The sequence below is a fragment of the Pelodiscus sinensis genome, chromosome 4 (assembly GCF_052426305.1).
Source record: "Pelodiscus sinensis isolate ZL-2025 chromosome 4, ASM5242630v1, whole genome shotgun sequence".
Taxonomy (NCBI): Eukaryota; Metazoa; Chordata; order Testudines; family Trionychidae; genus Pelodiscus; species Pelodiscus sinensis.
This window is the reverse complement of record NC_143055.1, coordinates 80,699,669-80,713,298: the sequence shown is the minus strand read 5'-3', so window position 1 is coordinate 80,713,298 and position 13,630 is coordinate 80,699,669. Positions and strand designations below refer to the sequence as shown.

At 42.4% G+C, this 13,630-nt stretch overlaps 1 protein-coding gene across 5 annotated transcripts in view; it reads left to right on the top strand.

Moving 5' to 3' along the window:
- The window catches only part of ARFIP1 (ARF interacting protein 1), a 78,666-nt gene that overhangs the window by 15,404 nt on the left and 49,632 nt on the right, over positions 1–13,630 (top strand). For all 5 annotated transcript variants that reach the window (XM_075930062.2, XM_075930059.2, XM_075930060.2 and 2 more), the window contains one exon: positions 1,701–1,802. In XM_075930062.2, the coding sequence (XP_075786177.1) occupies positions 1,701–1,802 (102 nt within the window). Of the gene's footprint in view, positions 1–1,700; positions 1,803–13,630 lie in introns of those variants that run through there.

Sequence of the window (13,630 nt, the reverse complement as noted above, 5' to 3'; positions counted from 1 at the left end):
TAGATCTTGCATAAAACCTTTTATATTGTACTGAAAGAGCATAGCATGTCAAAATGGGCAAGCCTTTGCACCTTTTTAACCCAATAGGGCTGTTAATGTTTCTATCTTTAATGGCTAGTGTTCTTGCTTTGTGACTCATGCAATGGACTGTCTCACACACACAGGAAGCTTAAGATTTATCCCTAGTTTCTGTCCCCTTCCACAAGGAAGCAGAGGTTGGGAATACTGAAGAGTTTGAGCGTGGCTTGCTGGGGAAGAAGCCGCCGCATTTTGGTCTTTCACATTTCACTGTGTACTTTTTTGCTGATGGATGAAATGATGATCTTTTCTTCAAAAGATTGAGTGGATACTTCATTATTTATTGTCTGATTTTATTTTTTTAAAGCATGCATGCATGCTTAATTCATTTAATGTTAATTTGGTTTGGAAAATACACTGGTGATAGAGAAACACATGGGTTCAAATCCATGCTTGAGACACATGTACATTTAGTGCTTGGTTAGAAAATGAATCAACGGTTATTTGAGTCTAGGGAGAACCTCAAGTTGCCAGTAAAACAAGGAATGTTTCATGGACTAGAATCATTCTTTCAGCAACACAGTTTAAACAATGGTGGAAGTTTGATAAAGCATAACACGCTTTATCAGTATGAATTATGCAGGCCTTCCCAAACCAGTGACAGAAAACTTCATGTAGTACAAAGATTTCACTGTGTGGGGGCAGAAGAGATGCTGGTTTGCTGTTTGAAGGCATAATTTGTTGTATAAAATGTTCAGTCTTCTTTCCTCCAGCTATTGGAAAAAGATAAGATGCTTTTTTGTCCAACTGCTGTGGTGGAAATGGGAAAACATGGTATTCAATCTGCTCTTTCTTCAGTCTCTTCCCTTTTGGGACTCACTACCACACAAAAGCCTACTGTAACTGTCTGCTATTGCTTACAACTTTACCAAGCAGTGACAGTGTGAAGCTGAAGTGATTCTTTGAGTAGCAGGAGTATTGATTGTTGATATGAGACTGCTGCTTCTGGCAGAGCCACAAACAGCAACAGAAACCCTGTAGTAGTTTGGGCCAGAACACAGGCTGCATTGGCATAATTTGCAATGTAAGGGCTAGAATCATAACTTATTTAAAAATGAGAGCTAAAACTCTGCAGCAATTGATTATTAAAGCCATTTCACTCACCAGGAAACAGTTGCTGGCTGCTTGCCATGATGAAGTGGGGTTTTCAAGACTGGCTCATTTCATTAAGTACAGTACTTTGGAACATGATGGATATGACAAGTGCTCTGTGTGCCATCTGTCACTGCGTACAAAAGCTTAAAAGTATAAACAGTTTATTTCTTCAGAGTCTTATGTATTTAATTCTACTTCTCAGATTCTGATCTGTATGTACAGGTAAACAGAATGACCAAACACTGTGGTGTATGTCAGGTCCTACGTTTTCTGATATTTTCTTATGTCATAGAACTGTTAGATAATTTTTTGCAAGTTGTGCATCACATGGTGACTTTTTTTAGTGTAATTGAATTTAGATTTGGTGTATCAATGAAATGTTAGAATTAGATTCCCTTTTTGTACCAGCCACTGGCACGTAAAATCAATTGTTAATTTTTCTACCTTCCACTTTCATAATATGCCCGTTACTCTGGTATCTTGGCAAACACTAACCTGTTTGTTTGTTTGTTTTTTAAACACCGTAGGAGTTCGCAATGGCTCAAGAGTCTCCTAAAAATTCAGCAGCAGAAATTCCTGTGACCAGTAATGGAGAGTTTGAAGATTCGCGTGAACGGAATTTTAACAGGGTAAAAATATTTTCTTTTGTCTTTTTAATTACCTCTAAATCACTATCAGAAATCCAGTCAATGAAATTCTGAGGTTATGGTAATATGTAGTAAGCAGGCCCTGACTGTGTTGATTCCCTAGAGTTTACAAAAAACTAGATTGGTTAATATTTCATCATGTCATAGGTGAACATATTGCTATTCTTGTAGTTGGGGAAAAAGATTAGACTGCAAATTGTTACATCAGTGTTGCTCAGTCCTCAGTGGTTCAGGACACAAACAAGCAAACAGCATTACCCAAAATACTCAAGAATACTCAAGGAGATGATAGAGGAGGTATCTGAGCCTTTAGCTATCATCTTTGAAAAGTCATGGAAGTCGGGAGAGAGTCCAGAAGACTGGAAAAGGGCAATTCTAGTGCCCATATATAAAAGGAAATAACAACCCAGGAAACTACAGACCAGTCATTTTAACTTGTGTGCCAGGGAAGATAATGGAGCAAGTTATTAAGGAATTCATCTGCAAACATCTGGAAGATAATAAGGTGATAGGTAACAACCAGCATGGGTTTGTAATGAACAAATCATGTCAAACCAACCTGATAGCTTTCTTTGATAGAATAAGTCTTATGGATAAGGGAGAAGTGGTGGACATGGTATATACCTAGACTTCAGTATAAAGCATTTGATATTGGCTTGCATGACTTTCTTATCAAGAAACTAGGGAAATACAACCTATATGGGGCTACTATAAGGTGGGTGCATAACTGGCTGGATAACAGTTCTCAAAGAATAGTTATTAATGGTTCACAGTCATGCTCCAAGGGCATAACAAGCGGGGTTCTGCAGGGATCAGTTTTGGGAGTGATTCTGTTGAATATCTTCATCGACGATTTAGATCAGGGGTCTCCAAACTTTTCTGCCCGAGGGCCGCATTAACTATCAAACAGCAGTTCGGGGGCCGACTACACACTTGAGGTCCAAATAAAAACCAATCAAAAAATGGATGTTGTTTTTAATTATTTATTTAATATTATTTTATTCAGTTATTATTTAATAACACATTGATACACTACACATGAACACCTGTATTAGTGTGAATGGTGAAATTGTTTCCTGGATGCCAAAATAGCAGACATTTCTGGCTTTAGAAATCACTGTTTGAAATTGGGGGTGGTTCAATATGTTCAGCCTAAGACACTCACACTTGAAGAGATGTGATCGCTCTCCTATCATGCAGGGAATGAGGTAACAATAGCCTCATGGAACAAGGGGCATGCATTTTAATGGGAAAAGCTGGTTTGAAAGCAGACACGTTATCACTGTGCCACAGCAACCAGACCGTCTCCTGCAATGGGCACCAGCTCCTCAGCCCCGCCCCCGGAGAAGTAGCCCCTTGCTCCTAGCCCCTGAGAAACCACCGTCGGGTTTCCTCCCCTCCGTCCAGCCTCCCGCGATCCTCTGCCGCCGGTTCTGATCCGGAGCCCGCCTTCAAGACCCCCCTTTTTCGCCCGCCCGGCCAAGCGGCACGCGGAGCCGTCCCTGACCTGGGCTACCTGCTGTCCCGTGCGCGCGCTGGGGCCTGCGAATCCGTTTCTCCCACTGACACCAATGCTCGGACTCAAGCGCCTCAGGGATAATCTCGCCGGCACGCGGAAGAAGGCGGGGCCAGACAAAAAGGTCTCCACGGGCCGGATGAGAGGGCCTCGCGGGCCGCATCCGGCCCGCGGGCCGTAGTTTGGAGACCCCTGATTTAGATGATAGCATAGAGAGTATGTTTATTAAGTTTGTGGTTGATACCAAGCTGGGAGGGATTTGCAAGTGCTTTGGAGGATAGGGTCATAATTCAAAATGATCTGGACAAACTAGAGAAATGATCTGAGGTAAATAGAATAAAGTTTAATAAGGGCAAATGCGAAGTACTCCACTTAGGAAGGAACAATCAGTTCCACACATACAGAATGGGAAGTGACTGTCTAGGAAGGAGTACTGCAGAAAGGAATCTAGGGGTCCTAGTGGACCACAAGCTAAATATGAGTCAACAGTGTGACACTGTTGCAAAAAAAGCAAACATTATTCTGGGATGCATTAACAGGAGTGTTGTAAGCAAGACATGTAAATAATTATTCCACTCTACTCTGAACTGATTAGGCCTCAGTAGAAGTATTGTGTCCAGTTCTGGGCACCACATTTCAAGAAGGATATGGAGAAATTAGAGACGGTCTAGTGAAAAACAACAAAAATGATTAAAGGTCTAGAAAACATGAACAATGAGGGAAGACTGAAAGAATTGGGCTTGTTTAGCTTAGAAAAGAGAAGATTGAGATGGGACATGATAGCAGTTTTCACGTATCTAAAAGGGTTTTACAAGGAGGAGGGAGGAAAGTTGTTCTTGTTGGCCTATGATGATCGCACAAGAAGCAAGGGTCTTCAATTACAGCAAGGGAGGCTTAGATTGGTATGTAAAACCATCTGTCAGGATGGTTAAATACTGAAATAAATTGCTTAGGAGGTTGTAGAATCTCTATATCTGGATATATTTGAGCAAGTTGTATAGACGTGTCTCAGGGATGATCTAGATCGTGCTTGGTACTGCTGTGAGGGTAGGGGACTGGAGTTGATAATATCTCAAGGTCCCTTCGAGTTCTCAGATTCTATGAAAATAGCTTTGGTAGTGTGAATTCATTATTTTGTTTACTATAGTAATATATATTCATATTTCAACAGTAATGCAGGGGAAATACTTTGGTTTTAATATCTAATATATTTTAATATATTATTCTCACAGCAAAATTACTGGCTAAGTAATATTATTTTTACCAATTACAATGTGTTGATGACACCGTAAAAGCATCCTGATTGGTTAAGAACTTAGATTTGTGAATAATTAAGTCATATGGTGTTTTAATATACTCTAGTAAGAGTTGTAAGTTACACATTAAGGAGCCATTTGCAGCTTGTGAGGCTCAGTCTGAGTATTACTATGCTACATAAAGATGTCTAGAGGCTTGTATTCAGTGAAATGGGATTGAAAGACATCGTAGTAGTTTTTTAAATAGAAATATATGCTGAACATTTGAGCTTACTAAAGTTGGTTTGAATAGCCTTCTGGACAACTTGGTTGTCTTGTATCTTAGCTTAATATTGTAGGGTGAACATCTACCAATATGTTTAGCACTTTTAGTGACTAGTACTAGTAGTGACTTAATATAAGTACTTAAAATATATTTATTTCTGTGTGTAAGTTCACCCAAATTCTAACCATAGTTACTATTAAGGTCATGAGCTGAAAGTCTGCATTAGGTTTTTGCCCCCCCCCCCCCCACGTTTTTATTCATTATATTTTTAAAACATGTATTTTTAAAATGGATACTTAAGAAGCATCTGTGAACCAAGTTTTACTTGCTACAAAGGAGGTCACTTCAAAGGGTCTAGAAGAAATGGCACATTTAAAATTAGATGTAAATGCACTTCGGTTTCTGTACGCAGCTGCATCAAGTAATGTTGCAAAAGGCAGAGAAGTGTAATAGTTGAGTTAATTTAGGTAACTGCAGTTCTCATGCCACATATCTGTATGAGATATGCCTATAGTTATGTGGTACCAAATCAATAGTTTACATTCTTTAAGTTGAAATACAAAAATGGTGGTAATTATATTAAATGATAAAGAATTTGTGTGCATGGATTTGCAGTTTTCTTTCAACACTCACACTTTCCTTCCCCCAGCACTTGGTTGATACCTATTTGTTTGTTTCTTGACTGACCAGCAGAGGCTGCTGTGGTATAAGCCATAGAGATTTGGGCATTTTCATTTTCTGATTATGAAAACAATGGTTGGTTCCTGCCAGTGCTTTTTTTTGTTTAAAAAAAAAAAAAAGTGTTTATACTAGGGTTGCCAGATATTGAGTGCCCAAAAAAAAAAAAAAAGAAGCCGGGAAAAATTTGTCGGGGGAGGGGGAAGCCCGGGGCCGAAATGCAATCGCGGCCCCTTTGATTGCCGCGTGTCCCAAGAGGGCTTCAATCCAGCACAGCACGAATGCTCCAAGGGCTGGCTGGGGGATGTGCCAGAGGAAAGCGGCGAGTGCTCCCCCAAAAAAGTGATGGTATGCCATATTGGTGCGTACTGTCACAAAAAAAGCACTGGTTCCTGCTATAAATTCTTGTTTTACTTTGTGTCTTAGAGTTAAGAGAGATCTTCTAGTAGAACATGGATTAGAATTAAACGCATATAACACTTAATTGGGGATTATTTTCTTTTAATTTAAAGAGAAAGTTACTGGGCAGGACCTAGAAATTAGTAGATCTCTTCTGGATCCCTGAGTGAGGAAGAAACTGATTGTTGTTGGTTGGAAAAATTATTTTCCGGGATAAACACAATCCGTACTTGTTGTCATGAGGTAGGTGTACTGACTGGTTGCCAAGTGGAATGGAACTTCTATGGGATGGAACATAGTATGGTGCCCCAATAATAAAAATGTAAAGCTACTGCTGCTCTTACTCCACTAATAAATATATTTTTCTAGTCACTATGGATTTGTGTCCTTTTGTGTTTCCATGGCTATGTTGTTGTTAATAGAGATTATGAGGGAAAAGATACTTTAGTGATTTTAAATCTGTGCTGTCAAATAAGAACTTCAAGAGGGCCCACAGAGTTAGGATATGTATAATAAAAAGAAAATAAAGGTATCTTAAAGGTAATTGTGAATCAAGACAACTAAAACAGAACTTAAGTTCTTCACTGATGAACTTGGGCCTTGTGCAATAGGGAGAAGCAGTGGACTTCTATTTTGTTAAGGAATAAATTTAATTGGCTTTATAAGGAATTTCCTTGGTTGGTATTGTCAGGGCCAGCCTTAGGCTGATTCCCCCGAATGGGGCCCTGCGCCCTGAACTCGGAAGTGTGCCGGGCGCTATGGGCGGCGAGTTAATATTCAGAGTTGGGGGCCTTGCTCCAGCAATATTTGGAGTTGTGTTTCTCTTCTGGCTCTTCTTGGAGTGGGCCCTGGCCCCCATGTGTGTACTCCCATCCTGCCCCCAGAGCGTCCCCCTTGGCCATGGCCAGGCTCTGTTTTGTACGGCTTTCAGTGCAGCTCCCCCTCACTGGCTGCTGCCATGCCATGCATCGGTGGTGCATTGCGCCGCATGGTCTAGCTCCGGGTTCAGAGTCCAGGGCCCGAGCGCAGACTCCGGCCCCACAAAGTGGAAGGCAGAAGGTGGGGAAGGAGCATGTGTGGAGGGGGGGAGTGGCGGGAGAGAGATGGGCTTGTGCAGATGGGATGGGAGAGGAATGGGCTTCTGCGGAGGGGGAGGAGAGACAAATCCCAGGGGGCCAAGTACAGACAATGAGGAAAAGGGCAGGAGGGGAGGTGTCAGTGGGAGGGGGGACAGGATGAGGCTGGGAGAGGAGAGGGTAAGGGCATTGGGAGTTAGAGGGGGGTGGGGGAGATCCTGGTAGAAGGCTTAAAAGAAGGGGTGGGCATGAGGAGGGTAGGGATGGAGGAAGGCATGTGTGAGGGCACAGGGGCAGGAGGGGAATGGGGCAGAGAGTGGTGAGTGGGTGGGCATCGGGAAAAGAGGGCAAAGGGACAGGGGCAGTGAGGGAAGGGGGAGGCACCAGGAGAGTGCAGGGCTAAGGGAAGGTGCAGATGCCAGGGGATTCTGGGGTGAAGCACAAGGGCAGACACCTGCAGGGGAGGGACCAGTACCAGAGGAGAGAGGCAGGGCAGGTGTGTAGAGGGAGGTGTTAGGAGAGGGGATGAAGAGGGGTAGCTCACATGATCAGAGTGGGGCTACTGGAGGAGTGGGCACAGTGGGGAGAGAAGGGCTGGTGGAGGGGGTCAGGTCTCAGGAAGGCTGAGGGCAATGAGAAGGGCAGGAGTCAGGACATCAGAGGAGGGTGAGGAGTTGGGGGGTAGCAGGCACCACTGGAGCTGATGGAGCAAGGGGAGGAGACATGGTAGCAGAGAAAAGGTGAAGGTTTATAAAATATTTATTAATAACTTGGGTGCCACAGTGGCACATCCAAACAAGCCACATGAACTCAGTAAAGGTGCACAACACAAAATCCATTTTGCTCATGGAAGGAAATTCTTAGACTAAGTCTACACTGGCGGCTTCTTGCGCAACAATATCTTGCACAAGGATTCTTGTGCAAGAACATGTCCACATTGCCATGTGCGAGCTGTGATTTTGCGCAAGAGCATCCATGGCAGCATGGATGCTCTCTTGAGCAAGAAAGCTCCAATGGTCATTTTAGCCATAGGGGTTTTTTGCACAAGAAATCCCTGCCGAGCATCCACACTACCCTCTTGCGCAAGAGAGCTTACACCTGTTAGAAAAGAGCATAGCTCTTACGCAAGACACCCTCTCTTACCACGCCATAGTGTACAGTTCCTTGCACAAGAGCAGGCGGGCAGTGTGGCTGCTCTGTGGGTTCTTGCGCATCAATGGCTGCACTTGTGCAAGAAGCTGTGAGTGTAGACCTAGCCTTAGAGGAACACTTCCCCCAGCCTCTGCCCCTGAGTTAATGTCACACACATTGGGTTAATGCACTTGCAGGATAGTTGCATGAGGGGGATTTGGTGGGGGCCAAACTAATACCTGTTGGTAGGAGGATGGTGGGGAAAGTCCTTCGAGAGGGGTGACACGACACCTTTTACTTCTGGTCCTGTATCCATCTTGCCCCGAATGTGTTGCCTCCAGAGGGGGTATGGCTAATGGGGGTCGGTGTGTGGTTAACAGCGGTCAGGGGTGTGGCTAATAGGGCACCACCAAAAATTATACAAATCTGCCATCCCTGCTGGCTCCAGAGGAGGACTGTGTCGGCCGCAGGAGGTGTGAGTTTAACGCAGGGTTTTCCTGTGCTGCGAGAGGGGGTGTGTGTGTTGGTGGGGGATTTTTTGTGCCTGCTTTTTTTTCTCTCTCTCTCAACCAGAATTGCTGTGGATCCCCATCAAAATTGTTCGAATTGGGCCCCGCACTTCTTAAAGCCGGCCCTGGTATTGTGGCACCAGACCTAAACTAGTGATCTGGTAAATTATGTTAAAATACACTAAATGAAGGTTGTTAGACTAGAAAGTGATGTTTGGATTTTTTTAAAATTTGGAGAGTAATTGTGCTCTGAAAATTAGTAACTGCCAGATCTGCAAAGTCAACTTGAGCTCTTTTATGGTCATAGAGTTTTTATGCTAAAGATCTCTCAGTTAAAGAAAGGCTAACAGTTTGTTGATGCCTAAGCTTGAATAGATTTCTAACATCCTCTGCTGTGTCCTTGACTCTATGGGACTAATAGGTAAATCGCAGACAGTTGCTTTAGTTAGTGAAGTAGGTACTTAAGCAGATGTGGCTCTGAATGCTCACAGAGCATAGTAATGTACCATTTTTACATAATTAGTTTTCAGGTTAAAACCACACTGAGTAAGAATTCTGATTTTATTTTGCTAGGTGGTACGTTAAACAAATGATTTATTCTTGTCTTCAAAAACACAAAATGCTTTCAATTAGCCAAGTGTTGCTACCTATTTTCCAAGCATGGTACATTATACCTATATTCAAAGGTATACATATACTGTTCAGTATACATCAACTGTTGCCCAAAGAAAATATGAGCAGTGTTAGGGATGTTGACTAATGTATAATACAAGCAAATAGACACAACATTGTTTTTATAATTTTTTTTAACCAAAATTGTTGCTTACTGCGTGCAGGCTGAAAATAGTAGTTTTAAAACTTGTCGCGCTTTAAACCTGTGCAAGTGTTCCAGTTCTTGCAATTTATGCATGACTGTGCAAAGCTGAAGAAGATATTTATTTTCAACTTTAAAATCAGATTTAGAGTAAGAATGTTATTTGAGAACCTTCAAGGAAGTTTTATTAAATATTTTAAAAATACAATTTAATGCATTCTAGTGTACTGTGTTCAAAGGACCTCTGTTCTCTTCTAAATTCATAATGCAGGCAAAATAAGTGGCATTTTTGTATCACAGTGGCTGGCTAAATAACAGATTTCTAACTATAGAAAATTAGAAGTTACAATGGCTAATTTTTTTTTGTTAACAGGCAGCTCATACTACATTTAAAAAGCAATGTGCTGCTACCTCCTCTGTTCTCTCTTCCCCATGCAGAGATGGTGGGAAATAGGCTTTTGAGCTGGCTTCCCCCAGCACCAGCTCTTGCTCCCATCTCCTCTTACTGCCTCTGATACAGAGGCAGCAAGTGGGGGGAAGCAAGTAGTCAAGTAGTGACTTGACTATCTAATAAGCTTAGGCTTCTTGGGTAGTTGACTACTCAACTAGTTGCTTATATCCCGAATTCAGTTGAAAAACACGTGTGTGTGTGTGTGTGTGTGTGTGTGTGTGTATTTATATATATTTTTAAACTATGGGGTTGCCTGGTGTCCAATTTTCAACCGGAACACCCAGTTGAAAAGGGACCGTGGCGGCTCTAGTCCGCACCACTGACTGGACTATTAAAAGTCCATTTGGTGGCACGGGGTAGTGCATGCGGCTGAGTGTAGCACACAGGGCCCCACGGCCGTCCCTTTGCTTAGAAGCTGGGGGGACATGCTGTGTGTGGAACCTGCATCCCAACCCTCTGTTCCCCATCGTTGAGACCTCTTCTACTCCCAAACTCCTTATCCTTGGACCCACACCACCAGTTGGAGCCCTCCCCTCATTCCATACTCCAACCCCCTTCCTCAGCATGGAGCCTGCTCCCACACACCCTGACCCTCTCGTATGACCCACCCTGGCCACACTGTGGAGCCCTCACCCCCGGCATAAAATCCATATTTCCTTCTACACCCCAAACTCCTGCCTCAGCTCAGAGCCCCCTCCCATACTTAGAACACCTCAGCCCTGGCCTGAAACCAACTCCTTCTGCAGCCCAGTAAAAATGAATGAATGAGCGAGAGTGGGGAAAATGAGCAGCAGAAAAGAGGGGGTGGAGTGAGAAGGGCAGGAGCCTTGCAGAGGGCAAGAATGTTTTGTTTTCTGTGACTAGGAAATTGATAGTTCCGTCCCCAGTCTTAACTTGAATCATATTTTCATTGACATTTTTGTAAACATAATACCTTTGCAAGATGTTTCAGTGTCTTCAGGAGAAATTTGTTCTGAGCTGAATGCACAGAGATTTAGCTGTGCAACTCTTGTTCAGTGCTAATGTTACTTACACAAACTCTTGCTCTGGGAATATATCACTTAGCAACAGAGTAACATTATAGACTCTGTTCTGCTCCTGAGCATAGAAGTGCAACTTTATTTGTTGCATAAATCTATTTCTGTGCATGCACAAGAAATGCAATGTCGGATAAACTTGTAAAATGGTGGTAAGATTATTTAGTTTGGGCACTGAAATGCATGTACAATACATGTCGGACCTCCCTGGTCTGGCACCCTTAGGACCTGACTGGTCCTGGATGAGGGATTTTTCTGGAGCAGGGGAGGTCATTTCTGGCCCCCCTGCTGCCACCCCCTCCACGTTGCTCCCATCCCAATGGGCTTCCTGGCTCCCTCCACAGCCTGGGTGAACCAGATGCTGGCTTCTCCCCCACGTCCCACAGCCCAGCCACGGACCATGGATGTTACCGGACCAGAGCATTCCGGTTTATGGAGGTGCAACCTTTACTTGCATACATCTTTATGCAGAATTATACTGTTAAATAAAACACCAAGCTACCAAAGGTACTTACTTTTTTAAGAAATCAACGTGTTAATACAGCAATATTTACTATTCATATCACCTCCAGTAAACAGTTGGCTCTGTATCAAAATCCAAAGTAGTAATTAAAGAGACAGATGAAATCACTGTTTCGTTAATTAAATACATTTATGAAAGGGCTGCTGTATTCTCACTTGTCCTCATGTGCACTACCAGGAATTATAAGTACAGTTATACTGAAAATCTAATTTGATTTGTTCAGCCACTATGACAGATATAAACTTTAGAGTGACACAACTGGGTTGTGGTCTTGATCTGTATTGGTTCTAAAGTTTGTTTATATAAGTTATAGTTATGGTTTGAGGCCAAACTATCTGAACATTACTGGAACTCAAAGACAGCAAGAATTAAAACATGCTCAAGCATACTGGTTTTATTAGTACATCTTTAACATTGATTATTAATAGCGGTGTTAAGGGGATATCTCATTGGCACAGTCCTTTCATTATTGTTTGCTAGAGGAAATCCAGCAAATTGCAACTTTTTAACTTATTGGTCCTGTAGTTAACAATCTTTGCAACATGAATAGTGTGGGAGAAGTTACATTTTGTCATTAAAATACTTGCTTTCCATTTTTTGAGGTAGTGGAGAGTACTTAACATAATCTGAAAGCATGCTATATGTTTAAATAACGTTATAAATTTGTCAAGCTTCCCAAGAGCCCAAATATTTGTTATCTTACAAATTTACTTTCATATGTTTGAAATTCTTTCTGAAAATACAAAACCTGATATGTTCATTCTGAAATTCCTTTTTTTGTTTTCCCCTGTCTCGCAGTACAGGCTTTTTTCCTTTGGTCTCTTTTTTCCTTCTCCCAGAGCACAAGCACTCTTCTAAGCATCTTTTTATACTGCTAGTAGCAAAGGATATCAGGTAGTGTAGGAAACTTGAGTTTCAGTGTGGCTCTTCAATACATGCCATCATCATCATAAAGGGTATCTTTAAGATCTGTTACTCACTGCACTTGCACTTGTAATACCTTGGGCTGTAATCCTGTCAGATCACATAAGCCATGCAAGGGCAGAGCACTGGATTGGATACTAATAAAAGAAAATGCCAGTGCTTTAGGAAGTGCTTATACCCTCTTAGTCAATATTGAACTAGTTTCAGAAAGGTAGTTGTATTAATCTGTTTCAGCAAAACCAAGGAGTCCAGTGTCACCTAAAAAACTATTATATTTATTGGGGCTACATGCATCTGACAAAGTGGACTGCAGACCACGAAATCTTATGCCCAAATTTGTTAGGTGCCACAGGACTCCTTGTTGTTAATGGTGAGCTAGTATTCAAGCCTGATGGTAGAGGATACTTGTGGTGCTCTATTTCAGATAAGTTGGAAATTAAAGCCCTGATCATATGTAGTCATATAATATTCCAATTCAACTTTAAGTTTAGGAATGTTATCTCTGGCCTGCCCAGAATCCAGTTTGGGCAACTGTTAAATTTTACTAAAATGTCTCAACTGGAGAAGCCACTTTTTGCTTCCTCTCATGAAAAACAAAACACAGCTTTTTTTTTTTTTTTTTTTTTTGTTCTGTGCCAGGTAGCTTATTTCATGCACTTTAAAAGAGGAAGAGTCTGGACTTCTTTGGTATTAGAAGTGCACTAGATAATATAGTTTGATCTCCTTGGTCTAGCACCTTGGGGACCTGATCAGTCTCGAACGAGAGTTTCCCGAATCAGGGGAGGTCAATACCAGTCTCTCTGCAGCTAGCCTCCTGGCTCTCCTTGGGGAGCCGTCAGCCTCCTGGCTCCCCTACTGCATCCCTGGTCCAGTTGCACTTCCAGGTGCATTTGGGCTCCTGGCGACCTGCCTCTTTTTGCTGCTGCTCTCCCAACCATCTCCCACTCCCAGTCACCGGGGCTCTTTGGTCTGGCAACATCCATGGTACTTTATTTCTATTAATTATTTCCCTATCTACTAAAAAAGAGTAAATGAACAGAAGTTCTGTGCATATTAAAGCAAACTGCATACTTAGCAGGGGTCCTTCCTCTGCATCAGGTTTATCCGTGCTGGACTGTAGGGATTGGCATAACTGTTTTGGAGTAAAAAAATGGACCCTGGTTAACTGCATCACTCGATCCTCTGGCTACCTGTCTCCCATACTCCTCTTACTCTAAGAATCATAGAACAC